This window comes from Piliocolobus tephrosceles, chromosome 3 (genome assembly GCF_002776525.5).
Source record: "Piliocolobus tephrosceles isolate RC106 chromosome 3, ASM277652v3, whole genome shotgun sequence".
Taxonomy (NCBI): Eukaryota; Metazoa; Chordata; class Mammalia; order Primates; family Cercopithecidae; genus Piliocolobus; species Piliocolobus tephrosceles.
In genome coordinates, this window is record NC_045436.1 from 138,192,381 (window position 1) to 138,219,590 (window position 27,210).

Below are 27,210 nucleotides of genomic sequence, written 5' to 3' on the forward strand. Positions count from 1 at the left end.
AAAAAAAAAAAAAAAAAAAAAAAAAAAAAAAAAAAAAAAAAACAAAACCAAAACCAAAAATAAAAACAACAAAAACAAAACCAAAAATAAAAACAACAAAAACAAAAAACACATAAGAATGACATGCTTTACAAATATGTGCAGGCCCAATCAGATGCGTCGTTCCCTACCCTTGCCATGGAATGCTGTGCCTGTGCTCAGCTTGATTTCAAGGCTGAGGAAGGTGCTTGTGGAAGAGGGATGCCATTTGGAGAAAGGATTGTTTAGAGTCCATGGAAACAAAGCTTAAGGATGATTCTGGTTGTTTATTTCACCTGGCATTTACTCAACAGTGAAGTCTGAGAGTTGCCTTGTATTCAGAGGAACCTCGAAGGGCCTGTGCATAATGTAGCATTTGCAACAGTCATGAGTGCAAGAGGAAAGTTATGCAAGTTATTCAAGAAGAAAGTGCTGAAGTATTGAATTTCTCCTGCATATTTCTTCCTCCTCTCCCTTTGAAAAAAGCAATCAATTATCTGGCCGGGCATGGTGGCTCACGCCTGTAATCCCAGGACTTTGGGAGGCTGAGGTGGGTGGATCACGAGGTTAGGAGTTCAAGACCAGTCTGGTTAACATAGTGAAACCCTGTCTCTACTAAAAATACACAAAAAATTAGCCAGATGTGGTGGTGTGCACCTGTAATCCCAGCTACTCAGGAGGCTGAGGCAGGAGAATTGCATGAACCTGGGAGGCGGAGGTTGCAGTGAGCCAAGATTGTGCCATTGCACTCCAGTCTGGGTGACAGAATGAGACTCCATCTCAAAAATCAAACAAACAAAAAAATCAATTATCTTGTCACTGAAGAAAATATTTAGTCTAATCATGAGTATCGTTTTTGGAGGTCTAGTACTTGATATATACTTAGATGAGATATTAAAATGGGCCTCTAGCATTTTCTCCGCTGACTCTTTACTTATAAATGCTAAATGAGATGTATTTGGCTCCAGCAGTCCAGATGGCAATGAGCCATTGTGAATTCATCACTCAAGGTTATCCCTATAATGCTTCTGTGATCACCTTAGCGAGGAAGCTTCTTCATTGTTGTAGAAGTTAAATACATTTCATAATTTCTTACCTCTCTGTATACACTTTGCAACATTTTTTTTTAACTCGTAACAGACTTTTTCAGGGGTACTTTTCTCAGAATTATGGCTGATTCAGGGTTGTTCTCTCTACAATATCTTATGTGATCTTCCAGCAAATTATATTTCTATCTTTTGAATTCTTATATCACTTTAGCTGTAAGAGTCATGGTGCTTATCATTTGCTATCTTGCAATATAGTTATGTTATTCATGTACATATCATCTCTCCTACAAGACTGTGAGCTTTTGAGAGACAGTGGTTTGAAGTTATTGTCATATCCTTCATTATTATTATAATTAGTAGGTGTTCAGTAACTAAGTAAAATAAACAAGTATCAACTTGTTTCTGCCATTAACTTTGTTGACCTGTAGTCCCACACTTCTGTTTATTGATTGATTTTTTTTTGTAGACAAGTGTTGTATATAAGCTTGAAAGGGCACTGCCTATCCAATAATGGTGTTGTAATCAATGTGCTATTGCAGATCTCATATTATATTGCACCAGTGCTATGTCTTCTTGAAGATCAATTGTAAATTAACTGTAAATGATAACATGTTGGTTGGTAGCTTAATCCAGGTACAGAGGAAATGGATCAGTAAGACATTAACCTAGGAAATGAAGCTCTTCTCAAGTTAACAACATAAGTTATTTCAAATAATGTCTCTCATGGAGAATTCTTAAAATTACAGAAGCTGTCATCATATTATGCACTGCTTGCAATATGGGTTAGTGAACCTGTATTCCCAGATAGAGGGAGTAAAGCAGAAATGGGAATCACACAAGCCTTGCAATTCAGAAGAAGCCTTCAAAATTTTCTTTGCATCCATGGGAAATAATCAAATACTGGTCAGGAAGTCCTGAGAATATTACAGGACCATTCTGTCAGAATAATTTCTTGATTATTATAAGGCTCTTTCTCAAAGGTCATTCATTTAAAAAAAAGTTTGATATTTATTACAGAGGAAGAACCAACAAAACCTGTTGATGTATGGCATAGGGGGATAATGAAATGGGGAGTCTTTGGACTCCACTCTCCATATTGGAATGGAGGAATTTCTGTAAATACAAATATGAAAGTCAGGAGAAGAACTAGTTTGAAGATAGAGAGAGAGAGAGAGAAGGCTCATCTTAGTTCTGAACTTGTTAAGAAGAGGGGCTACTACCCACCAGGCATTACAAGTATGTAGTGTAACTCTGAAAGGAGTTTAGGATGCAAGAGAGATTCAGGAGATAGTTACACAGAGGTTACAGTTCAAGTTCTAAACTGTCAGAGGAGAAAATGCAGAGTTAGAAGTCCAGAGAGAGTCATGAGAAATGCCTTCATTAAGGAGACCCAGAGAGTTTCTTGTAGTGATTCAAAGCCCTTTTAGTACCATCTCAGATGTTTTTCTGAAGTCACTGCTTCAAGCTAGCCATTTGTAATAAATGAATTTCCAGATATCGTTTCTGGCAAGAGATTGAACTAAGCAAAATTTGAAGCATTTGAAGACAAGAACTTTATCTGAACCATCATTTTTGCACTTTGACATCCTCTCACAAGGGATGGGGCAGCATGGACAGCCGAGGATGTCCTCAAAGTTGTTAACGTTTAATTGGCAATCGGGGCAGGCTCCTCCTTATATTTCAACTTGTCACTAAATGCATGGTCAGTAACAGCAAGCCTGGCTGAATTATTAATGACCAAATACTTATTTTATCCAGATTCATTCACATTTTGTTTAGACTAATGAGACAAAAAAGAATGAAGTCTGGATAATATTCTGTCTACACCTACTTACCAATTTTGTATCACTGTATTAGGCAATCTTCACTTCTGTCGTAGCTTTGGTCCAGGGTGAGGTTTTGCCATGGTAATTCATAGCCCTTTGGAATTATACCAAATTGACAAATATGTTTTAAAAAAGCAAAATGGGATATTGTTAAAAGCCCATATACTTCTGAAAAATGTTTCAGAAATAGATAGTTTGCTCTTCCTGGAATGTAGATGTACAGTTATCTGTTCATTTATTGGCATGATTTGGTGACTAAGCTCATTTCATACCCTAAAGCACAAACAGTAAAATCTTTTTGGAATGCTGCTGTTCTAAATGGATAGCTGTAACCTAAAATTTCATACCTTGTATTGTAAAACTAAAACCATGTTACGCTTTCCTCTTTTACTTTAGGTCTTGAGAGCTGATGACAATAACATGGGCAATGGCTGCTCTCAGAAGCTGGCGACTGCTAACCTCCTCCGGTTCCTATTGCTGGTCCTGATTCCATGTATCTGTGCTCTCGTTCTCTTGCTGGTGATCCTGCTTTCCTATGTTGGTGGGTGAGGCCATTATTAAAGAAAAATGAAGTTAAAGTGAAAATTAGCATGATTTAGAAGAGTGATTTCTACTTAGTACCTATTTAACCTAAAGTGTCAGTCAATGAGAGGATTATCTGTTCACAACGTTATGCAAATCTGCAGTTTCAGCTACTGTGACCACTCTACTGGTTATTATTATTAATATTAATGAATGAGTTTATGATTGTAAAACATTTAAGAAATGATTATTAGGTTGCAGGCACTTTGAAAGTTCCTGAGAACTCCAGGATGGTTAAATTAGTCCTTTCTTAGGAGCTCACAGTTGAGAGGAAGTGATGATTATTACACAAGGCAACACATGTTTAAGATAGAAGTGTATACAAGGTCCTGTGGGCACATTCAAAGAAAGCATCATGGAGAGTTAATGTTTTAACTTTGAAATTAAGTTAATAGAAATTTGGATTAGAAGACAGTAGTTCCGGAGTCACATTTGGCAGAGAAAATAACTAGTACAAAACTATAACCCCTTGAAAGATGAACATAGATTTAGAAAACTGGGCGAAAATTTGGCAGTGGTGGGAAATGCAGCTAGACTGATAACGTCCGAATGAAACAGGATCTTACATTTTCATACTAAATACTAAAGGATTTGGGGTTTAGCATTTAGATCACTGGTTTTCAAACTCTATTCCATGGTAACAAGGTTCTAAGGAGGAGACTTAAGGATTGCACAAATGTTTGCTTTGACTTTCATTTAAAAAAAACCAGATCTTAAATACACACTCAAACTAAATATTGCATACCACATTTTTAACCAAGTAAAAACCAGAAACCAAGTAATATGTGCTGACAGGTTAACTCATTAATATTTACATCTTGCCATCTTTTTCTAAATGAATGATACTTTAAGTTTGAAAGGTGAACTTTTTGGAAAAAGCAATAAACTATTATCACTGGTAGCTACCTAATGATATGAATCAGGATTTTAAAAAATATGTGCAATCAAATAAAATAGAGAAATAAATATCAAGACGATGCTGATCTAATTGCATTGCCATTGATTTTGAATTTTTAAATTTTGCCAAACCTCCTTATTATTTTCTTACTGGTTTATAGAACTTACACACTTAGATCTTACAAAGTAAGTTAATCACAGTAAAATACAGCTCATATCTATTTATAGATATTAGGCTTTTATGTGATATTTGTTTGAAAATAACATTGATCTGCTATAAAAATGATTACAAAACACTGCTATGGGTGGTGGATTACCACTGGAGGATCTTTCCAAGAAAGGAGAACTCTGATTATTTTGCATTTGCAAAAGGCAATAGAACTGGACATACTACAGAGTACTGAAGGCAGAAAGAAATGAAGGCAGGGAGACTAGTTCGGGACTCTGACTCTGGTCTAAGTAAAAGGTGATAAGGGTTTGAAATAAGGTGTTGGATGCATTAAAATCAATATAAATCAAAACTGGATTTTGGTATGAGGGAGAGAGGAGTCCAGTCTGACTCCTGGATTTCTGGTTTGGGTAACCAGGTTTTTTAAAAAAACTGTTTGTGGGTACATAGTGGGTGTGTATATTTATGAGGTATGTTACATAATTTCCTATAGGCATGTAATAAGCAATAACCACATCATGACAAATGGGCTCTCCATCTCCTCAAGCATTTATACTTTAATGTGACAATAATCCAATTATAATCTAGTTTATAATCCAATTATACTCTATTATTTTTTACAATCCAATTATACTCTATTATTATTATTTTTTTTTGAGATGGAGTCTTGCTCTGTTGTCCAGGCTGGAGTGCAGTGGCACAATCTCGGCTCACTGCAAGCTCTGCCTCCTGGGTTCACGCCATTCTCCTGCCTCAGCCTCCTGAGTAGCTGGGACTACAGGCGCCCACCACCACGCCTGGCTATTTTTTTGTATTTTTAGTAGAGACAGGGTTTCACTGTGTTAGCCAGGATGGTCTCAATCTCCTGACCTCGTGATCTGCCCATCTCAGCCTCCCAAAAATCTATTATATTTTTATAATCCAATTATACTCTATTGTTTGTAAATGTACACTTAAACTTCTATTTACTATAGTCAACCTGTTGTGCAATCAAATGATATCTTATTAATTCTTTCTAACTATATATATTTTTTGTACCCCTTAACAACCCCCACTCGTCTTCCCACCCCCTACCATCCTTCACAGCCTCAGCCTCTGATAACCATCCATCTATTCTCTGTCTCCTTGGGTTCAACTGTTTTGATTTTTAGCCCCTAAAATAAGTGAGAACATATGAAGTTTGTCTTTCTATGTCTGACTTATTTCACTTAACATAATAACCTCCAGTTCCATTCATTTTGTGGCAAAATGACAGTATCTCATCCTTTTTATGGCTGCATAGTACTCCATTGTGTATATGCACCATATTTTCTTTAGCCAATCATCTGTTGATGGACATTTAGGTTGCTTCCAAATATTGACCAGTGTGATCAGTGCTGCAAAAAACATGGGAATGCAGATGTCTCTTTGATGCACAGATTTCCTTTCTTTTGGGCATACACCCAGCAGTGGAATTGCTGGATTCTATGATAGCTCAATTTTAGTTTCTTTGAGGAACCTCCAAACTGTTCTTTATAGGGATTGTACTAATTTACATTCCCATCAACAGTGTACGAGGGTTCCCTTTTCGTCATATCCTCACCAGCATTTGTTATTATTGCCTGTCTTTTGGATATAAACCATTTTAACTGGGGTGAAGCAATATCTCATTGTAGTTTTGATTTGCATTTCTCTGATGGTCAGTAATATTGAGCCCCTTTTCATATGCCTGTTTGCCATTTGTATGCCTTATTTTGAGAAATGTCTGTTCAAATCTTTTGCCCATTTTTAAGTTGGATTATTCAACTTTTTAAAATAAAGTCGTTTGAGCTCCTTGTAAATTTTGATTATGAATCTCTCATCAGGTGGGTAGTTTGAAAATATTTTCTCCCATTATGTGTGTTGTCTCTTCACTTTGTTGATTGTCTCCTTTGCTGTGCAGGAGCTTTTTAACTTGATGTGATCCCAGCTATTCATTTTTGCTTTGGTTGCCTGTGCTTGTGTGGTATGACTCAAGAAATTTTTGCTCAGACCAATGTCCTGAAGAGTTTCCCCAATGTTTTCTTTTAGCACTTTCATAGTTTGAAGTCTTATATTTAAGTCTTTAATCCATTTTGATTTGATTTTTGAATATAGTAAGAGATAGGGGTCTAGTTTTATTCTTCTGCATGTGGATATCCAGTTTTTTAAGCACCATTTATTGAAGAGACTGTCCTTTCCCACCTGTGTGTTCTTGGCATCTTTATAGAAAATGAGATCTCTATAGGTGTGTGAATTTGTTTCTGGGTTCTCTATTCTGTTCCATCAGTCTGTGTCTGTTTGTATGCCAGTATCATGCTGTTTTGGTGACTATAGCTCTGTAGTATTATTTGAAGTCAGGAAATGTGATTCCCCAGTTTCATTCTTTTGGCATAGGATAGCTTTGGCTATACTGGGTCTTTTGTGGTTCCATATAAAAAACAATCCACAGAATTGTTTTTTCTATTTCTATGAAGAATGTCTTTGGGATTTGAATAGAGATTGCATGGAATCTGCAGATTGCTTTGAGTACTATGGAAATGTTAACAATATTGATTCTTCCAATCCATGAACATCAAATATCTTTCCATGTTTTTGGTGTCCTCTTCAATTTTTTTTCATCAGTTTTTAGTTTTCATTATAAAGATCTTTTACTACTTTGGTTAAATTAATGTGAAATCTGGGCCCATTTGTGTCCATTCTTCTTGGGAAGGTGTTTTGGGTCTTCTAAGGGACTTGGGCCTGAGACTTTACAATGCTGCAATTCTTGAAGACTTATAGAGAAAGGTACTGCCTTGGGGGTGCCGGATAAAGTCTGAAAGAATTCTCTGAATTGCCAGGCTGAGACTCTCATTCTCTTCCCTTACCTTCTCCCAAACAAACAGAGTCTCTCTCTCTCTCTCCCTGTGCTGAGCCTTCTGGAACTAGGGGCAGGAACACAAGCATACCCCTGGCTGCTACTACTGGGACTGTGCTGGTTCAGACTGGAAGCCAGCACAGCACTGAGTCTCACCCAAGGCCTGCTATAACCACTACTTGGCTACCATCTAAGTTCACTCAAAGCCTTAGAGTCTACAATCAGCAGGTGGCAAAGCCAGCCAGGTTTGTGTCCCTCCCTTCAGGGCAGTGAGCTTCCCCAGGCCCCAGGTGGGTCCAGAGATGCTGTCTTGGAACCACGGATTGAAGTGAAAAAGCTTAGAACTTCAGCTGGTGTTCTATTCTACTGCAGCTAAGCTAGTACTCAAACCATGAGACAAAGCCCTTCCCAATCTTCCCTCTCTTCCCTCCCATTTCCATTGGCCAAGGAGCCTCTCCCTGTGGCCACCACCACCACCAACCCATGGGGGCTTTTGCCAGGCTACCACTGATGTTTCACTTAAAGGCCCTTCAGTCGGTTTATGATGCATGCTTCCAGGCCTGGGACTCACTCTTCAGGACAGTGGACTCCTCTCTGGCCCAGGGCAGGTCCAGAAATGCTAACTAACCAAGAGCTTAAGCCTAGACTCAGGGACCCCAAAAGCCTGGTTGGTGCCCTTCCCTACCGAGGCCAACCAGGCATCTAAGGTGCCAGATAGAGTCCCCTTTACTTTTCTCCCTGCTTTTCTCAAATAGAAAGAGTCTTTCACCATAGCCACCACAGCTAGGAATGTGCAAGGTCACATCTGAAGCCAGCACATTTCAGAGCCCAAGGCTCACCGCATACAACCTGGGTATTGCTGTTGGATATTCAGGGCCATGGGGCTCTTTGGTCAGCAAGTGCTGAATCCTACCAGGTCTCTGCTGTGACAGACCAGCACTGAGTTCAATGTAAAGTCCCCCAGTTGCTGTGCTCTCCCTTTACCAAGCACACCGATTTCTCCGTGCCACACACCCACTGCTGGAGGATGAAGGAGAGGTGGCACAAGCACTCCCTTAGCCACCCCAGCTTGTGACTCTGTAGGTCACGTGTCTCCCAGTCCATCGGCTCTGAACCCAGCTCAGCGCTAGGGCTGGCCTAGGAATTACAATCCTTGTGGCCTAGGCTGTCGCTCAAGTTCACTTAAAGTCCCAGAGCACTCCAGCCTGCAGTGGTGAGGCTTGCTGGAACTCAAGCTCACCACTGTGATGGGCAATTACCCTTTGGCCAGGGCCTATCCAAGTGTTGCCTCTGCTTTCTGCTGTGACAGGGCAGCACTGAGTTCAATGCAAAGCCTCATAATCACTGCACTCTGCCTTTCCCAAGTGTCCACATTCTCCAAGCTGCATGGCTACTGCTGGGGGATGGGAGAGGATGGTGTCGGCATTCAAGACTATCTGTCTTGCCCTCTTTAATGTCTTCTTCAGGGATATGAAGTTAAAAGCAGGTACTGTGATTGCTCACCTGATTTTTGGTTCTTGTGTTAGTGACTTTTTTGTGTAATTAATTGTTAAAATTTGGTGTTCCTTTGGGGTGAGGGACAAGTGCTATAGACTTCTATCAGGCCTCTTGCTCTGCCTCCTATGTCTAACCAGGTTAGTTTTGATGCTACCCATTAACATAGGAAGTAAAGTTGCAGGAACCTGATACAGGCAGATGAAAGAAAGATTGGAAGGTTGATTTGTGTATTAGAGATTCTTATGGGACAACCAAGTACAATGGAATCATAGTTGAATTCAACAGTGAAAGCAGGTCAAGAAATGGAGAAAAATGAGAAATCCAACATGCTGCTTTCCTAAGGAATTTCAAGAGAAATCGTGACCAAATATGATGTTTGGCTTCTGTGACAGAGCAGCACTGACTTTAAAATTTAACTTCCAAGTCATTGGCGCAGGACTGAAGCTAGGGGATCCAGCGGGGAGATTGAGAAGGGAGGTCTGCCATGCATGCGGCAGTCTCAGTGGCAGTTGAAGCAGCACGAGTCGATGAACTCTGAAGAGAAAATGCATCAATTGGAAGCTGAGGGCAATGCTCTGGAGGACGCTAGTGTTTAAGGGGCAAACAGGAGGGAAAAAGAGATACAGGAAGACTAGAGAAGGAAAGGAACCCAGAAATGCTGGCTTTCACAGATGCCAGAGGTCAGAGGGTGACCAAGTAAGAGGAAGACAGAATGAGTGCCCCAGCCCAGGAAGACTGAGGGTTTTCTGTGGGAGTTTTAGTCGCTTCTTGCTCTGTGGTGTCACCTGTGGTCTGATCTCAGGCTAAGACAGTAAACCGTCCTGAAACTCATCTCTGCCGCTCTCGTCTTCTAAGAGTCAGCACCCTACAGACCTGGCCTGCTTCTCCTGCCTCTCCAGTGGCCCTTCAGTAGTTGTCTTTTTGTGTTTTGTCCAGAGTTTATAGTTATTATCTCTGGACAGATCTGTCTGGTAAGAGCTTCCTCAGCTATACCACTGTCATTTTAAAAAGTCTGTTTGTCATGACACTATGTTCATTGGCTCACACGCTTTGAGGAACACTTCCTTTCATTCTCAGGATCTAATGCTAATATAAAATGTAAGTACATTTAAATACATCTGTGCTTAGAGGCCTCTGAGCAGAGGGCAAAGGAGGAATGTTTTGCTTTAAATGGGTTATTCTTTTTAATTTTATTAATTATTAGTTAATTAATAATTTATTCTTATTAATATCATATACCATTCGATCCAACCATTTAAAATCTACAGTTCAGCAGTTTTTAGTATATTCATAGATAAATGTAACCATCACTGCAGTCTGTTTTAGGACATTTTTGTCATCTCAAGATAAAACTCTGTACCCTTTAGCTACTACCCAATCTCTCCCGATCTCCTCACCCTTAGCCCCAAGCAGCCACTAATCTGTTTTCTTTCACTATAGATGTCCCTATTCTAGACATTTTGTATTACCATATGTGGTATTTTGTGACTGGTTTCTTTCCGTTGGCATATGTGTTTAAGGTTTACTCACATTGTAGCACATATTAATACTTTATTCCTTTTAATGGCTGAACAATATTTCATTGTATGGATATACCATAGTTTATTTATCCATTTGTCAATTGATAGACATTTGGGTTATTCCCACCTTTTGGCTATTATCAATAATCCTTCTATGAACATTTACGTGTATGTTTTTGTGGGGACATACGTTTTCATTTCTCCTGGGTATATACCAAGAGCGGAATTTTGTATCACTTATGTAGCTGCTCCTAAATGCTATTTTGTTTATATGTAGGCAAACTTTAGGAAGTGGGGGTTTTCCCATGCATCTTCAAAATCATTCTTTTAGGAATTCAAGATGCAGAAAACCAATAACCTCATTATAAAGTGGGCAAAATACATAAACAGATGCTTCTCAAAATAAGCATACAAGTGTCCAACAAACATGAAAAAATGCTCAACATCACTAATAATCAGAGAAGTACAAATCAAAACCACAGTGAGATACCATCCTCACACCAGTCAGAATGGCTCTTATGAAAAAGTCAAAAAATAACAGATGCTGTTGAGAAAAGGGAACATTTATATGCTATTGGTGGAAATGTAAATTACTTCAGTCACTGTGGAAAAATCTTTTGAGATTTCTCAAAGACCTTAAAATAGAACTACCATTTGACCCAGCAGTCTCATAACTGGGGATATATCCAAAAGAAAATAAATAATTCCACCAAAAAGACACACACTCATGGCAGCACTATTCACAGTAACAAAGACATGGATTCTGAGAATTGTGGTGGTTCCTAGGTGGATCAAGAAAACTTTGGGGCTGGGCGCGGTGGCTCACTCCTGTAATCCCAGCACTTTGGGAGGCTGAGGCGAGTGGATCATGAGGTCAGGAGATCAAGACCATCCTGGATAACATGGTGAAACCCCATCTCTACTGAAAAAAAAAATACAAAAAATTAACCGGATGTGGTGGCGGGCGCCTGTAGTCCCAGCTACTCGGTAGGCTGGGGCAGGAGAATGGTGTGAACCTGGGAGGCGGAGCTGGCAGTGAGCTGAGATCGTGTCACTGCACTCCAACCTGGGTGACAGAGCGAGACTCTGTCTCAAAAAAAAAAAAACAAAAAGAGAAAGAAAACGTGGGATATGTGTGTGTGTATATATGTGTACATATACATATGTATATATTACTTAATATATTATAAATTCACAATATTACATATTATAATTATATTATATATTACATCATAACATATTATAAATATACATCTTGCAACATTTAAAATAAAATTATTTTGATATGTTGAGAAACATTTAAAAGAAACAAAATTAGCTATGATGTAATACTGTTCGCTCCTTTAACAAATATGTATTGAGTGTCTGCTATATGCAACACAGTGTGCTATAGGTATTGGGCACAGCAGTGAATGAAGTCTACCCTCAGGGACTCCACAGTGAGAGAGGAAGGCATTAAACAAATGATCACTTTATTAATTAATTACAACAGAGGTTCCTGCTATGTGGGAAGAGACAAGGTGCTAAGAGAACTTATGACAGGAACAGAACCTGGGCTGAGAAGAGGGAGGATTCCCTAGGGAGTAAGTAGTACTTTAAACATGAAATCCACAATGAGGATGTTGATATAAGAGAGTGATAGGGTCTAGTTGTAGCATTTATTTATTTATTTGTTTATTTATTCATTCATTAAACCATTTTAATGAGGTATAACTGACATAAAAAAAGCTGCACATATTTAATGTATCACAACCTGATGAATTTGGAAACAAGTATATACCTGTGAAACCATCACCACAATTTCTGCAATAAACATATCCATCACCTCCAAAACTTTCCTCATATCTTTATTATTTTTTTCCATGATTAGAACATTTTGCATAAGATCTGCCCTCTTAACAAATGTTTAAGTACACAAAGAAGTATTAACCATAGTCACTATGCTGTATAGTCATCTCTAGAACTTATTTATCTTGCATTACTGAAACTTTATACCCTTGGATATCACCTCATTTCCTCTTCCCCTCTGGTAATCGCGATTATACTTTCTGCTTCTATGAGTCTATTTTAGATTTCTCATATAAGTGTGATCATGTAGTGTTTGTCGTTAGCATAATGTCCCCTAGGTTCATCCATGTTGCCACAGATGATAAGATTGTCTTCTTGTTGAAAGCCAAATGATATACTATTGTGTGTATGCCACATTTTTAACATTTATTCATCTGTCAGTGGACATTTAGGCTGCTTCCATGTCTTGGCTATTGTGAATAATGCTGCACAGAACATGGGAGTGCAGATAGGAGATCCTGATTTCAATTCTTTGGATGTATACCCAGAAGAGGGATTGCTGGATCATACAATAGTTCTATTTTTAATTTTTTTGAAGGACCTTCCATTCTGTTTTCCATAGTGGCTGCACCAATTTACATTCCTACTAATTTGTTATCTTTTGTTTTTGATAATAGCCATCATAACAACCATGATGTGACATCTCTTTATCATTTTGATTTGCATTTCGCTAATGACTAGTGATGTTAAGCACCATCTCATATACTTACTGGCTATGAGTATGTGTCTTCTTTGGAGAAATGTCTATTCAGATCCTTTGCCTGTTAAAAAAAATCAGGCTACCTTTTCTTTTTTGCTATTGATTTGTGAGTTTCTTATTTTTATATATTTTGAATATTAACTCTTGATCAAATATGTGGTTTACAAATAATTTCTCTCAGCTTTTACGTCTACTCAACCTCTGTTTTGCTGTGCAGAAGTTTTCAGTTTGATGTAACACTGCTTGTCTTTTTTATTTCTTTGTTGCCAGTGCTTTTGATGTCATGTCTAAGAAATCTTTGTTAATAGGATTAACAAGAATAAGTACTTAGGAATAAACCTAACCAAGGAAGGGAAATACTTTTACACTGAAAACCATAAAATACTGATAAAAGAAATTAAATCAGACAGAAATAAATGAAAAGACATTTAATGTTCACTGACTGAAGGAATTAATATTGTTAAAATGTCCATACTACCCAGAGTGATTTATAGATTCAATGCATTCCCTAGCTAAATCCCAGTGGCATTTTTCAGATGAAACAATCCTAAAATTCATCTGGAGCCACAAAAGATCCCAAATACCCAAAGAGATTTTGAGCAGAAAGGACAAAGATAGAGGCATCAAATGTACTGATTTCTAACTATATTACAAGGCTACAGTAATCAAAGCAGCATAGCACTAGAATAGAAACAGATATATAGACCAATGGAACAGAATATAGAGCCCAGAAACAAATCCACATATATATGATCATCGGATCTTCAACAAAGGTGTGAATAGTATACGAGGGGGAAAGAACAGTCTCTTTGACAAATGGTATTAGGAAAATTGCATATCCACATCCAAAAGGATGAAATTGGACCCTTATCTTATACCATCATACCAAAATCAAGTCAAAATGGATTAAAGACTAAAACATAAAACTGGAAACCATAAAACTCCTAGAAGAAAACATCGGGGGGAAAAAAAGGCTCTTTCAAGATCTGGGAAATGATTATCTTGGTTGGGACTTCCAAAAGGTGTCATTGGCAGCTGTATGGAGAAAGGGTTTTAGCTTTAGAAGGTGTCATTGGCAGCTGTATGGAAAAACGGTTACAGCTGAGTATGTGGCAGGGAGTCCTATAAATGTATGGGGTATAGTCTGAAATTAGTTTTTTCAAACTATTCTTCATCTCAATTTATTCACCCAAGTTTTATTCCAAAAACTCTCATTAGAATGCTTCTGACTTTCTTTCTCAGCCTGTTGAAGACTTGGTTTTAAATATTCATCTGCTCATTTCCTTCATCCATATATATCTAAAATAAATTTATTTTAGCCATAAGCTTATGAAAAATAGCTTAAAATTACATTTCTAGTTTTCTTAATATGATGGAAAAATGTATGTATGGCTTCTTAATTTTTTAATGAAATGAGGAAAAAAGAAAAATTATAGTGGATGTAGAGTATAGGAAGTTTAATAAACTGTTCATTTTTCTTGAATTCAATAAAAATATTTCTCTTTAGAAATGACCTTTCTCCTCAAAAATGCTAGATGAGCTGGAGATCATTGAACTTAAATATAGTTTTCTCTTAGCAAATTTCTCAGCAGTTTGTGGCTTTTACAAGAATTTGGAGGTAAAAGAATCTTAACTTCCTAACTTATAATATATTCTCAGTATCACTTAAAAATAGAAAATCTCCCAAATTCTTTATTTCTTCACACCCAAAATTTAAGATTATCTATGATCTTTCATGACCTGACTCCACGTTACTTAAGACTTCAAATTCTTTGAGTAAATCTGGCTTTCTGTTGTAAATTCACCAACAGAGGATCCTCAAGCATGAGAATTATTTTTCTTTAACTACTGAGGCCCAAAGTTATATATTATGTCTAAAGCTTTTTGAAATGGTAGTCTAAAGCCTTGCTCTCAAGTGTGGCCCATGGAATAGCGGCATCAGCATCACTTGGAAATTTGTGTAAAATGCAGAATCCAGAATCTCAGCCCCCACTCCAAACCTGCTGAATTTGCATTCTAACAAGAACCACCCCAGATGATTCCTATACCTCTATCAGTCCCATTCTGATCCTCTCTTTCACTTCTTTTCATACTCCTCTATCTATACTTAGCAAGCCCACCAGTGTCTTTTTATCCAATGTGCTTCATTGGAAACCAACGTGTATTTGAGCAAGACTTTGAAATGAAGAACCTGTGTTTCTCTCTGTGTCTGTGTACATCAGTTCATGGTAAGAATGTTCACTGTTAGTTGGTGCCAGCAATACTTTCTTCTCCCCAGATGTGCTATGCACATATGATCTTCCTCAGTGTAGACTACTACATTCATCTCATTATGCTCTTCAACTATGCCTTCGTATTGTCACCTCTGATTGTCCTTCAGTCTCTCTGGCTGCTGTTTCTCAGTTTCCTTATGCTAACCTTTCTCTAGCTGTCCATTAAATGGCAGGTGTCTGTCCTCAGCTCTCTTCTCACTTTACACTGATACCCCTCTTGGCAATGTCAGCCATTTCCATTAGTTCATTCATCATTCATACGTTCAACAAATATGTATGGAGCCCTACACTGGTGCTAGGTGTTCTGCTTGGGGATTGATGTATAGATGCATGGGACAGACAGTTCCACTTGAGTGCATATGTGCTACCATATAACCAGTGCGTGCTCTGGGAACACAAAGGAGGGACAGCATTGTTGGGGAGTCTGGTGAGGCATCTGGAGGAAATCATCAGATTCCTTCAAATTTGGACTTTTTTTCCTCCCCATTGAATGTTTCACAGGCCCTTTATATTCAATAAAGTGTAACAACAACAACAACAACAACAACAAGCTCCTACAAATCTATTTTTCATACTCTATTATCCATTGTTTTAGTCAAGATTAGCTAGACTCTGTCATGTAACAACAACAAATCCCCCAATACTGGTGATTTACAAACCACAGTTAATTTATTACAATACTACATGTCCTTTGCAAGATGGCAGGGGGCCTGTGCTCATCGAGGTCTTTCAGGGACCAAATTGATGAACTAGCCACCATCTTGAACCTTTGTGGTGATTGTGCCAGAGCTCTGAAGGCTCTTACATCAGCAATTAAATGCTTCTGCCTAGAAGCAACACTTTTTAGTTTTGCTTATAGCCTTGGACTTGAAGCAAAGGCTCACTCAAGAGGCCAGGGAATGCAGTGCTCAGCTTGTGCCCCGGTAGAAGGAGAGAGAATTGGAAATATTTGATGAACAGCACTAACGATATCACACCAACTCAGTTGGGGATATGTTTGTTTACTACATCATTCAAACCAGAGACCTCAAAGGGACCTTTCTCTCATGTTCATATGATTTTGCATCTTTGGAGCTTTCTCCCAATGTTCCCTTTGTCCTTAGGGTTTTGGCATTGGCTAAGGCTTTACTCTTTTCTCACTTGGAGTATTACAATAACCTTATAACTAACCTCTAAACTCTTAAACGTCACCCTGCTGCCAAACTGATCATTCTAATATGTTTCACCCTATTTAAGATATTTCTAAAATTTTCTATCACAAGGTAAATTCCAAGCCTTGTACAAGACCTATCCTCTCTGGTGTCTCTTCCTTTTCCAGCCTTTTCTCTTACCAGGCTCCTGTGTGCTAGCCATATTTTTAAATTACTTGCTTCTGGGCCTTTTCGTATGTTTTTCCCTTTGTTTTATCAAGAAAATATTTCACTCCCTATTGCCACGCCACCCTCCTCCCTACAAATACTTTGCTTAAACCTAGAAAATCCCTAATCAACTTTTAAGATTCACATTTAGGATACTCTTCTCTAAACAGGCTTTCCTGACTTTTTCAAATGGAATGAGGACAATCTCTCTACTTTTTGCTACCACATTGTCCTATGCATATCATTCTCAAAGCACTTGTACCATAGTTTATATTAACATTTTTTAGATTGCATGCCTGTCTCCCTCAACTAATCTATAAACATCTTGATAGTAAAGACCTCTTACTAAATGTTGTGTTCTCAGCAGAGTAAGTATGAAGTTCTTGGCACATAGAAAGTGCAAAGTAAATGTCTTTCACATGGCTAAAGATACAAAGCTAAGAAATTAATTTTAAAATCACATCATAGGAAGATAAATTCTGCAAGCACACAATGATTGATTTTTAAAACCTGTATGTTTTGTCCAAAATGAAAAGTGTGTGTGCGTATATGTATATGTCTATTTGTCATGTCCCAACTCAAATATTGGGCAAGTTAATTCACTCTCATAAGCTTCAGTTTCCATCTCTCTAAAACTGTCAAAATGATTAATTATATTATCTGTTTGATAGGATTATTGGAAGGTTAACTCAGTTGATGCCTATAGTGAGGGAACTTAGCAAGGTGCTTGTATTAATTTCCTATTGCTCCTGTAACAAATTACCACAAACTTGGTAGCTTAAAAAGATAGCACAAATTTATTATCTTAGAGTTAAGAAGTTCAAAATAGGTCTCACTGGGCAAAATTTAGGTGTTTCTTCTGCAGACTCTAAGGGACAATCTATTTTATTGCTTTTTCTAGCTTCTAAGGCTTCCTGTATTCCTTGGCTTGTGGCTCCTTCCATCTTCAAAACAAGCAATGGTCCGTTGAGTTTTTCTCACAGTTCATGACCCTGACACATACTCTCTTATCTCCCTCTTCTACTTATAAAGACCCTTGTGATTATATTGGGCTCACCTGAATAATCCAGGATAGTCTCTTCATCTCAAAATTCTTACTTTAATCACATCTGCAACATCCCTTTTACCACATAAAGTATGTAAAGCAGAATATTCACAGGTTCTAGGTATTGGGATGTGTCATCTCTGGGGCAGCATTATTCTCCCTACCACAGTGCCCAATCTCTTCTTTACAAGGAATCAGTAAAGTTTGACTTTTATTATTATTAGAATTATATAGTATTAAATATCATTAAATTTTTTTTTTTGGCTATATAGCTGAAACACTTTTGAGCCAGACTATCTTAATACAAAGTGACTTTCTATTAATAATTTAGCATGAAAAAGCCATAATTTTCTCACTCCAAATTTGGGTTAAGTGATTCACTTCTGAAAATTAGCCATTTTGTGACACTGGGATCCACTTATAGTAAAATGAAATTGATATTTATCTGAAAGTACCTTAGTAGCCCTAAAGAAGACAATTTTATTGTGATTACCATCAATGTTAGTAATGACTAACAGTTACGGAGAACTTAGTGCTAAGAGCCATTCGAAGTGTTTATATAGGTATTGGCTGATTTGATCCTAATGTTGTAGGACTTCTCCTTAGTTCAGCTAAGGAGAAGTTACACAGTTATGAAAGATTAGGCTCACAGACACTTTGAATGGTGAGAAAACTGGAATTTATTGGGCGAAAAGGAAAAAAAAGGGAAACAGGGACTCTCAGCAAAGTGGGACTCCTGCTAGCCAGTTTCCCGCCTCACAAATTGAGTCCCAGATACCACCCCGGAACAGGAGAGGCCAGGCTCCTCCCCTCTGCAAACGGTGTGAACCTTCTGAGGCTTCACCCCATTGTGCGCTCCTCCCAGTGCCAGACCAGTCGGAGGTTCTGCCGGGGAGCCATTTTTATTTGGCTGTCTCACCACAGCCAGCCCCATGAACAGGTGTATTATTTTTCCTTCCTTTTACGGCAGTTGAGACTTTGTCCAAAGTTTCAGGGCAAGTGGTAGAGATGGGATTTAAACTCAGGTGGTCAGGCTGCAGAACCTGTACTTTTAACCGTAGCACAATAAACACAGAAATGTAGAAAAGAATGAGGCAGTATTAGAAGAAAAAATACTCTACTTTGGGCTAGTATCTCTTAGCATTTTTATAGCTCATCATGATACAGGTTGAAAGCATTTAGTTTTATTGAGTTATAATACTTGCGCTTAAAAAAAAATGCATTGTAGACAACCAACTGTGTTGGGAGTTGGTCAGCTTCCAAAGATACTTGAAAACAAGTTGTCCAGTGAGTTCAGGCTTTTAAAGACATGTCCTTTAAGTTTATTCTCACTCTCTCTTTCTCTCCCCCCAAAATATACTTTAAAAACATTAACTACAGTGCCTCTCAAATATTATCTTTTTCTTTATTCTGCCAAATTGCTTTCAATACATAAATCTTAAGAGTAATGAAGCTGCCTTTTTAAAAGAAAGTTGTTATCCAAGTCAGTGTTTTCTTAAAAATGTCAATGTTTCAGAGGACTTCTTAGGATAAACAGATGTTATGAACACTTTATTTTTATTTATTATTTTTTTTGGAGACAGAATTTCACTCCTGTTGCCCAGGCTGGAGTGCAATGGTGTGATATAGGCTCACTGCAACCTCTACCTGCAGGGTTCAAGCAATTCTCCTGCCACAGCTTCCGTAGTAGCTGAGATTACAGCTGAGTAGTGCCCACCACTATGTCCGGCTAATTTGTTTTTTGTGTTTTTAGTAGAGATGGCGTTTCACGTCGGGGTGGTCTAGAACTCCTGACCTCAGGTGATCCACCCACCTCGACCTCCCAAAGTGCTGGGATTATAGGCATGAGCCACTGCACCCAGCCAGATGTTATGAACACTTTAAACACTGTTTGGTTAAAATGATAAAGGAAAGATTAAAATGATAAAGGAAAGATTATTAATAAGGCTAATTATTACCAAAAAGGAACAACTGTTGAAATATTTTATATGACAAGAAACTCATTATAAGGGAATTACTCGAGGATACAACCGTGAACAATTGGCATTTGCTAAAAGTATGTTGACAGAACTGGATGCCTACTCACGGGTTCAACAAGATTAAGTAAATCAACTTAAGGGCCTATATATATTCATTACAACCACATTAGCATAAATACCACCTTATGGAAAAAAAATCTCTTTATGCCAAAAATAAGGAAGAGAGCAGTTAAATGGATGTAAGTAAAATTATAGGTAATTGATTAGTAAATTATTTTGTATGGGTGAAATACATTTCCTATAGTAATTAAGCCTATCACATTTATTTTGATTAGGATAAATTGTAAATCATTTTGAAAATCAATAAGAATTAAATGAATTCCTTCATTTTACCTACTGCATTTGACTTTTACTCATGATCACACAGACAGTTTGTGCATGTTACTTGCATTATGTCATCATGATTTAGCTTTTATGCTTCAATGTTTTATTTAGAATCTTTTGGCAGAGGAAACTGTTGATCTCAGTTAGCTAGAAACAGTGCTTTTCTATTTTTATTTGTAGTTAATGTTTTCCAAATGTCAAGCATATGTAGAGAAATTTTTTCCATACACTGATATTAAACATTTTATTTATATTTCTTTTATTTTTAATGGTCCTTGGGACTATTTAGAAAAGTGAGAGCTAATTAGAGCATTCACTGTAAATGCTTTTAGAAAAGAAAATCTCCCTTGGGTATTTCTATGGATGGGTCAATATCACATTTATTTATTTTCATGGCATGCTCAAGTACAGTGCTATATTCTGGAAACAAAACCTGCTGTCTATTTTGACTGAGTTAAAAATACATGATCTCTTTCCAAGTTTTCAAAAGTTTCTTCCTAAAGACAAAGCAAGGTGGTTTTCAATAATCTTAGGTTTGGTTCTTTGTTTTGTCAATGAATGGATACCTTGAGAAAGTGGCCAGTTGATAATCTTAGTTTAATGAGTATGGAAAACCAAACATCATATGTTCTCACTCATAAGTGGGAGCTAAGCTATGAGGAGGCAAAGGCATAAGAATGACACAATGAACTTTGGGGACTCAGGGGGAAAGTGTGGAAAGAGGGTTAGGGATAAAAGACTACAAGTTGGGTGCAGTGTATACTGCTCATGGCATGTTCCAAACTTCGCGGGGTGCATGGGTGCATCAAAATCTCACAAATCACCACTAAGGAACTTACTCATGTTACCAAACACCACCTGTTTCCCAATAACCTATGGAAATAAAATTTTTAAATGAGTATTTCTTATTTCATATAGTTATATTTTTATTTTCTGGTCGAAGATGAAGATATTTTCTTCTTTTAGTTTGTGCTTTAGAGGTTTGTTTTTTTTTTTTTTTTGGTTCCTATGATGCAAGTTTTGATAAATGTATGAGCCCTCCTATTTTTTATTTGCGTATTATGCATAGTTTACTGAAAATTAGCGCAAAATGTGGGAAATAAGCTGATGGCAAGCACCATTGTGTCCTTTGATGACAGATACAGTGAGTGATAGAGCACATGACCTGGGTCCTGAGTAGCATACAATGACCAGTGAGATTAAGAAACTAAGGAAACAGGAAGAAAATGCTGTAAGATTCACCACATTTTATTTGTGGTGAGTCTTGGGTGAGGTAGAATTGCCCTAAATTTTTGAAGCACCAGGAAACCTTGATAGGAGACTCAGTTTCCAAACCATTGGCTCATGAGAAAGCCATGTTTCATCACAGGGCTGTGTGATTTGTGGTAGAAAAGAAACTCTTGGTTTTGTGGTTGTCGACCCCAAAAAGGAGGTCATTGTTGTGGCTTTCATCTTTGTCTTTGTGTTTACCTGGTTAGAATGACATATGGGAAAGTAGCTCTAGAGTTTTCTTAATGTGTTTTAAAATAAATACTTCTAGTAATGTTTCAAACATAGGATTTTTTTTTGTTTTGTTTTTGTCTTTCAGGAACATTACAAAAGGTCTATTTTAAATCAAATTGGAGTGAACCTTTGGTCACTGATGGTGAAATCCAAGGGTCCGATGTTATTCTTACAAATACAATTTATAACCAGAACACTGTGATTTCTACTGCACATCGGGACCAGCACATTCCAGCCTGGACTACGGATGCTTCTCTCCCAGGGGACCAAAGTCACAGGAATACAAGTAAGTCCAAAGGTGATACATACTAGAGGCTTTTAATGTCCCACAAGTAGGTTTTTAAGTTCGGCAACCAATCCTTTTAATTCACAATCACTTACTGGTCACACAGGAAAATCTCCACTCAGTTTCCCAGTAAGCCTTGCTGAGTGCCCTATTCTGTTTGTTTGTTTGTTTGTTTGTTTGTTTGTTTGTTTAGATGAAGTCTTGCTCTTGTCACCCAGGCTGTAGTGCAGTGGTGCGATCTGAGCTCTCTGCAACCTCCATCTCCCGGGTTTAAGCAATTCTCCTGCCTCAACCTCTTGAGTAGCTGAGATTACAGGTGCCCTCCACCACACCTGGCTAATTTTATTTATTTATTTATTTATTTATTTATTTATTTATTTATTTTTGTAGTTTTGGTAGAGATGGGGTTTCACCATGTTGGCCAGGCTGGTCTCAAACTCCTGATCTCCAGTGATCCACCTGCCTCAGCCTCCCAAAGTGCTGGGATTACAGGCGTGAGCCTCTGCGCCCTGCCAAATGCCCTATTCTTAAACATGAAATGCCATCAGCCCAGATGTTCAGGTAGGAATGAGTAAGAAATGAAAATGTATCAATGCCATTCAATATTTCTGAGGTCTGAAAATTTACGCTGCTTGCCCCAATATAGTGGCATTGATTTTGTAGTGGTTCATCTGTGAAAGTTTGCGCTACAGTTTTGAAGTTTTTGAAGTTTTAAGTTACTTATTCTGAGTTAATAAGTAAGTTAAGTCACTGACTTTGTTGTTGGTCCCTTGCAGGAGGACCCATTCAATAACAGGATCCTGAGTGATTTAATGGGAGCTATCTCCCTATTTACATTTTTTTTTTTTTTTTTTTTTTGAGATGGAATCTCTCTCTGTCTCCTAGGCTGGAATGCAGTAGCACAATCTCAGCTCACTGCAACCTACGCCTCCTGGGTTCAAGCGATTCTCCTGCCTCAGCCTCCTGAGTAGCTGGGATTGCAGGCACGTCCCACCATGCCTAGCTAATTTTTGTATTTTTAGTAGAGACAGGGTTTCACCATGTTGGTCAGGCTGGTCTTGAACTCCTAACCTCATGATCCACCCGCCTTGGCCTCCCAAAGTGCTGGGATTACAGTCGTGAGCCACTGCACCCAGTCCCCTATTTACTTTTGAGGCATTCATGTTTTTTTGTTGTTGTTGTTTTTTTTTTTTATCTTGCTTCCTTTTTCACCTTCTATTATTGGCTGTAAAGTTTATTTTACATACTGGTGAATGACAAAAAAGAAAATCACACCTTGAGAAAAATGGCATGTGCCAAACTCTTCTGCATGAGGACAAAGGGCAGGATTTGTTAGTTATTGCAGAAGAGCTGGGAGAGAGAAAAGACAGAAAGTGTGGACATGGGGCATGAGATGATGAGAGGTGACAGATGACATGCTCTGGAATGTGACTCTACCTTTTGATAAAGTTACTGTGCTTCCAGAATACTCAGTGGGAGTGGATTTGTATGGAAAATGCCAAGAAGCTTCAGCTCTGATACAACCAATGCTAATAAAAAATAATCAGAGCACAGTACAGCCACTGCCAGAATTTTATCCATAGTTGTCTGGCTTCTTCATTTCTACTTTCTAAAACAAGGTTATGTGATTGAAAATTACACAAAGCCCATCCACCCATGATCATTGTCTTGGGTGTTTCTCTCTCTTTCATGAAAACCCACAAAGGGCTATCACATCTTAGGTCTGAGATGGCGTATTTATTTTTATTTTGAGCCAGGAAAGGAAGGATTAAGTTGACTTTTAGCTATCATAGTATATGTTTGCCAGTGTTTGAGGAAAAGCAGGATTATTCTATTTCTCCAACCCAAAAGAGACAGACAGTTTGGATTCCACTGTTTCACGGAGCACCTATAGGTATTAACTGTTTCTTGTGCATAGTGTTTACCATTGATTCATATGGATTTGGGTTCATTATCTGACAGTATTTTTGCAAACCAGAATTATGCCAAGTTAAATTTATTTTCCTCATGGGTTTAATTTTGAGGTTTTATTTTTCAGTCATGTCTTAAGCACTTCATTATTCTTAAGAACAGTGGTTTTCATCAGAAGCGCAGAAGCAATTTATTTATTTATTTATTTATTTATTTATTTTATTTATTTTTGAGACGGAGTCTCGCTCTGTCGCCCAGGCTGGAGTGCAGTGGCCGGATCTCAGCTCACTGCAAGCTCCGCCTCCCGGGTTCCCGCCATTCTCCTGCCTCAGCCTCCGAAGTAGCTGGGACTACAGGAGCCCGCCACCTCGCCCGGCTAGATTTTTGTATTTTTTAGTAGAGACGGGGTTTCACCGTGTTAGCCAGGATGGTCTCGATCTCCTGACCTCGTGATCCGCCCGTCTGGGCCTCCCAAAGTGCTGGGATTACAGGCTTGAGCCACCGCGCCCGGCCCTACGCAGAAGCAATTTAAACAAAAACTCAGTCAAGTTAATGTGGTTGCAATTACAATAATTGTTATTTTCTTCTACTAAGTGCATTTGTCTTTATTTTGAAAGTTCCATTATTTGTTAAGATTCAAACAGGATTGACAACACATGTCCTGAAGAGTAAAGAAACATGTGGCAGTTGTTGCTCAGATTGGAAGTTTGATAGAAGTCTGTCTGACTCATTTGCTCTTCCTATGGCTGGAACGTTGCTTGTGAATATGAGCATAAATTGACATGTAGAAGAAATCCAGGTGAAATTAGAATGGTTAAATGGAGAAAGGCCAAAACCCTAGCATATGTGTCATTTTATGTTGTTAATGTATTTGACAGTTAGCATTAGTCTTTACTCTCTGGCCACATAGACTCAGTATACTGTCAATATCAACTAAAATTATTTATTGCAAGAAATTTGATAGTTTTCCATACAATTTAAGTAATAGTGCAAGCCTGTGATTATAGAAGTTTTAGAGTTTTTAGGGAATGTTTGAATATTTTCTCTGTGATCCTTATAATTAACTGATGAAATACACTAGACAGGTAATAGCATACACCATTTTTTTGTGTTGTGAAATTGAGGTTTAGAGAATTAGTTGATGTATCCAGTATCACTTGCCTAGCGATTAGTAGACATGAAATTTTGATTCAGATCTTAGGACTCTAAGATCAGTGCTCTTTCAAGTTTTTCATCATCATTTAATCTTATTGTTTTCTTTGCAGTAGCATTATTAAACAAATTTTAAGTTCTGGGAGAGAAGAAAGAGTAGACTTTTTGTTGTTGTTTTTATTGCTGTATAGTCAATGTGTAATAAAGTATTAGTTGAATGAGTAAATAAATGAACTATAGACATTTTAAATTTTAATACATGATTTATCACTTTTGCTAGAAGTGCCTGATCACACTTCTACTACTTGATGTGTATTTCACCAATTTTACTTAAAGTGTCATTTAATGTCTTAGATCTGTATTAACACCTAGCAGAGGGTTTACTTTTATCCTCCTCTTTTATTATTCTCAAATTAAGATGTTATTTTCAATTCCTGGCATATATAAAAGCTATTTAAATATACTTCAGTCCAAAAATACAATGGTCAGACATTGTATTCTACCCAAATACCCTGGGTAGGAAAAGTACCAAGAAATAGTCTTTTCCTAAGACATTCTTCTTGAAGGTTCTTAATGTAATACCAAGACATAGAATCCTGCATTTCGTAACGCTTTAACCGGAATACCCCCTGTATTACACTGTGTAGCATAGTTAGGTTTTGTGAAAGTGAAATAAGCTTTATGTGATATCTAGTACTTCTGGAGTTAACATTAGTTACATTTTGAAAACAAATTATAATGTGAAAAAGGAAAAGGCCCATAGTTAATGTTCATACTATGTTTTAGCAAGGAATTTTTCTAGGTTGTATTCTGTATCTGGGTTTTTATTTTCATCATTTTTTCCTTATGTATTTTATAGCTATTTAAATATATATTTAACTTTAAGGAAAGGGAAAACTTCTGCCAACCAAGACCTTTTGGGTAAAAGATAACATGGAACACAATAAAATAACCTAGTAACTCTGATAAGAAGTTACAGTGACAAGAGAGTAAATTCATGTGCTGAAAGCTTAGAGTGTTCTGTTCTCTTATCACATCTTTGATAACTAGAACCTAAATCTTCTATTTCAGATGAAAATGCATTATCCCTCTCATGTACTTTTCTAAATATCTGCTTTTTTGAGATATAATTCATATACCATAAAACTCATTCTTTCAATGTGTACATTCAGCAATTTTCAGATATATCACTGTGTTGCATAACCATCACCACTATCTAATTTTTGAATATTCTCATCATTGCAAAAACAAGTCATATTCCCTGCCCCCTATTTCCCCTTTCCCTCAATTCCTGGCCAAAACTAATCTAGTTTCAATCTCTATGGATTTTCTTATTCTGAAATTTTTATATGAAAAGCATCAGACAATATGTGGTCCTTTGTATCTGCCTTTTTTTATTTTACATGATGCTTTCAGAATGCATCCATGATGTAGCATGTGTCAGTACTTCATTTCTTTTTAGTGCTGAATAATATTCCATCATGTGGCTGTATCACATTTTCTTTATCCAGTCATCCATTGTTAAACATTAGAGTTGCATATACATTTTTTATATGAAAAACATCAGACAATATGTGGTCCTTTGTATCTGCCTTCTTTTATTTTGCATGATGCTTTCAGAATGCATCCATGATATAGTATGTGTCAGTACTTCATTTCTTTTTAGTGCTGAATAATATTCCATCATGTGGCTGTATCACATTTTCTTTATCCAGTCATCCATTGTTAAAAATTAGGGTTGCGTATACCTTTTTAAAAACTATTATCAATAATGCTTCTATGAATATTCATGTACAAGTTTTTGTGTGGAAATGTTTCCAGTTCTCTTGTGTTTATACATAGAAATGGAATTGTGTTATTTCTCTGTTTCCTTACTTGTCTTCAGTCTAGTTGTTCTATCCATTATTGAAAGTGGGGTATTCAAGTCTCCAACTACTATTTCTTTTTTTTTTTTTCTTTCTTTTTCTTTCTTTCTTTTTTTTTTTTTTTTTTTGTTTTTTTGTTTTTTTTCCTTTTTCGAGCTGGAATCCAGATCTTTTTTTCTCTTCACTGCAACCTTTGCCTCCTGGTTCAGGCAATTCTCCTGCCTTAGTCTCCTGAGTAGCTGGGATTACAAGCACACTCCACCATGCCCGGCTAATTATTGTATTTTTAGTAGAGGCAGGGTTTTGCCATGTTGGTCAGTCTGGTCTTGAACTCCTGACCTCAAGTGATGAGCCCACCTTGGCCTCCCAAAGTGCTGAGATTACAGGATGAGCCACTACGCCTGGCCTTCTTTCAGTTCTATCAACTTTTTGCTTCAGATATTTTGATGGTCTGTCATTAGGTGTGTAAATGTTTACAGCTGTTGTATCTTCTT

At 37.5% G+C, this 27,210-nt stretch overlaps 1 protein-coding gene across 4 annotated transcripts in view; it reads left to right on the forward strand.

Annotated features, from left to right (window-relative positions):
- The first annotated feature begins 3,294 nt into the window (after window positions 1–3,294).
- The window catches only part of CORIN (corin, serine peptidase), a 209,900-nt gene continuing 185,984 nt past the window's right edge, over window positions 3,295–27,210 (forward strand). The window contains exons 1-2 of one of the 4 annotated variants that reach the window (XM_023224528.3): window positions 3,296–3,434; window positions 21,588–21,788. In XM_023224528.3, the coding sequence (XP_023080296.1) occupies window positions 3,314–3,434; window positions 21,588–21,788 (322 nt within the window). In that variant the 5' untranslated portion in view covers window positions 3,296–3,313. Of the gene's footprint in view, window positions 3,435–18,536; window positions 18,577–21,587; window positions 21,789–27,210 lie in introns of those variants that run through there. The other 3 variants (XM_023224526.3, XM_026455813.1, XM_023224529.3) reach the window with 3 other exon arrangements.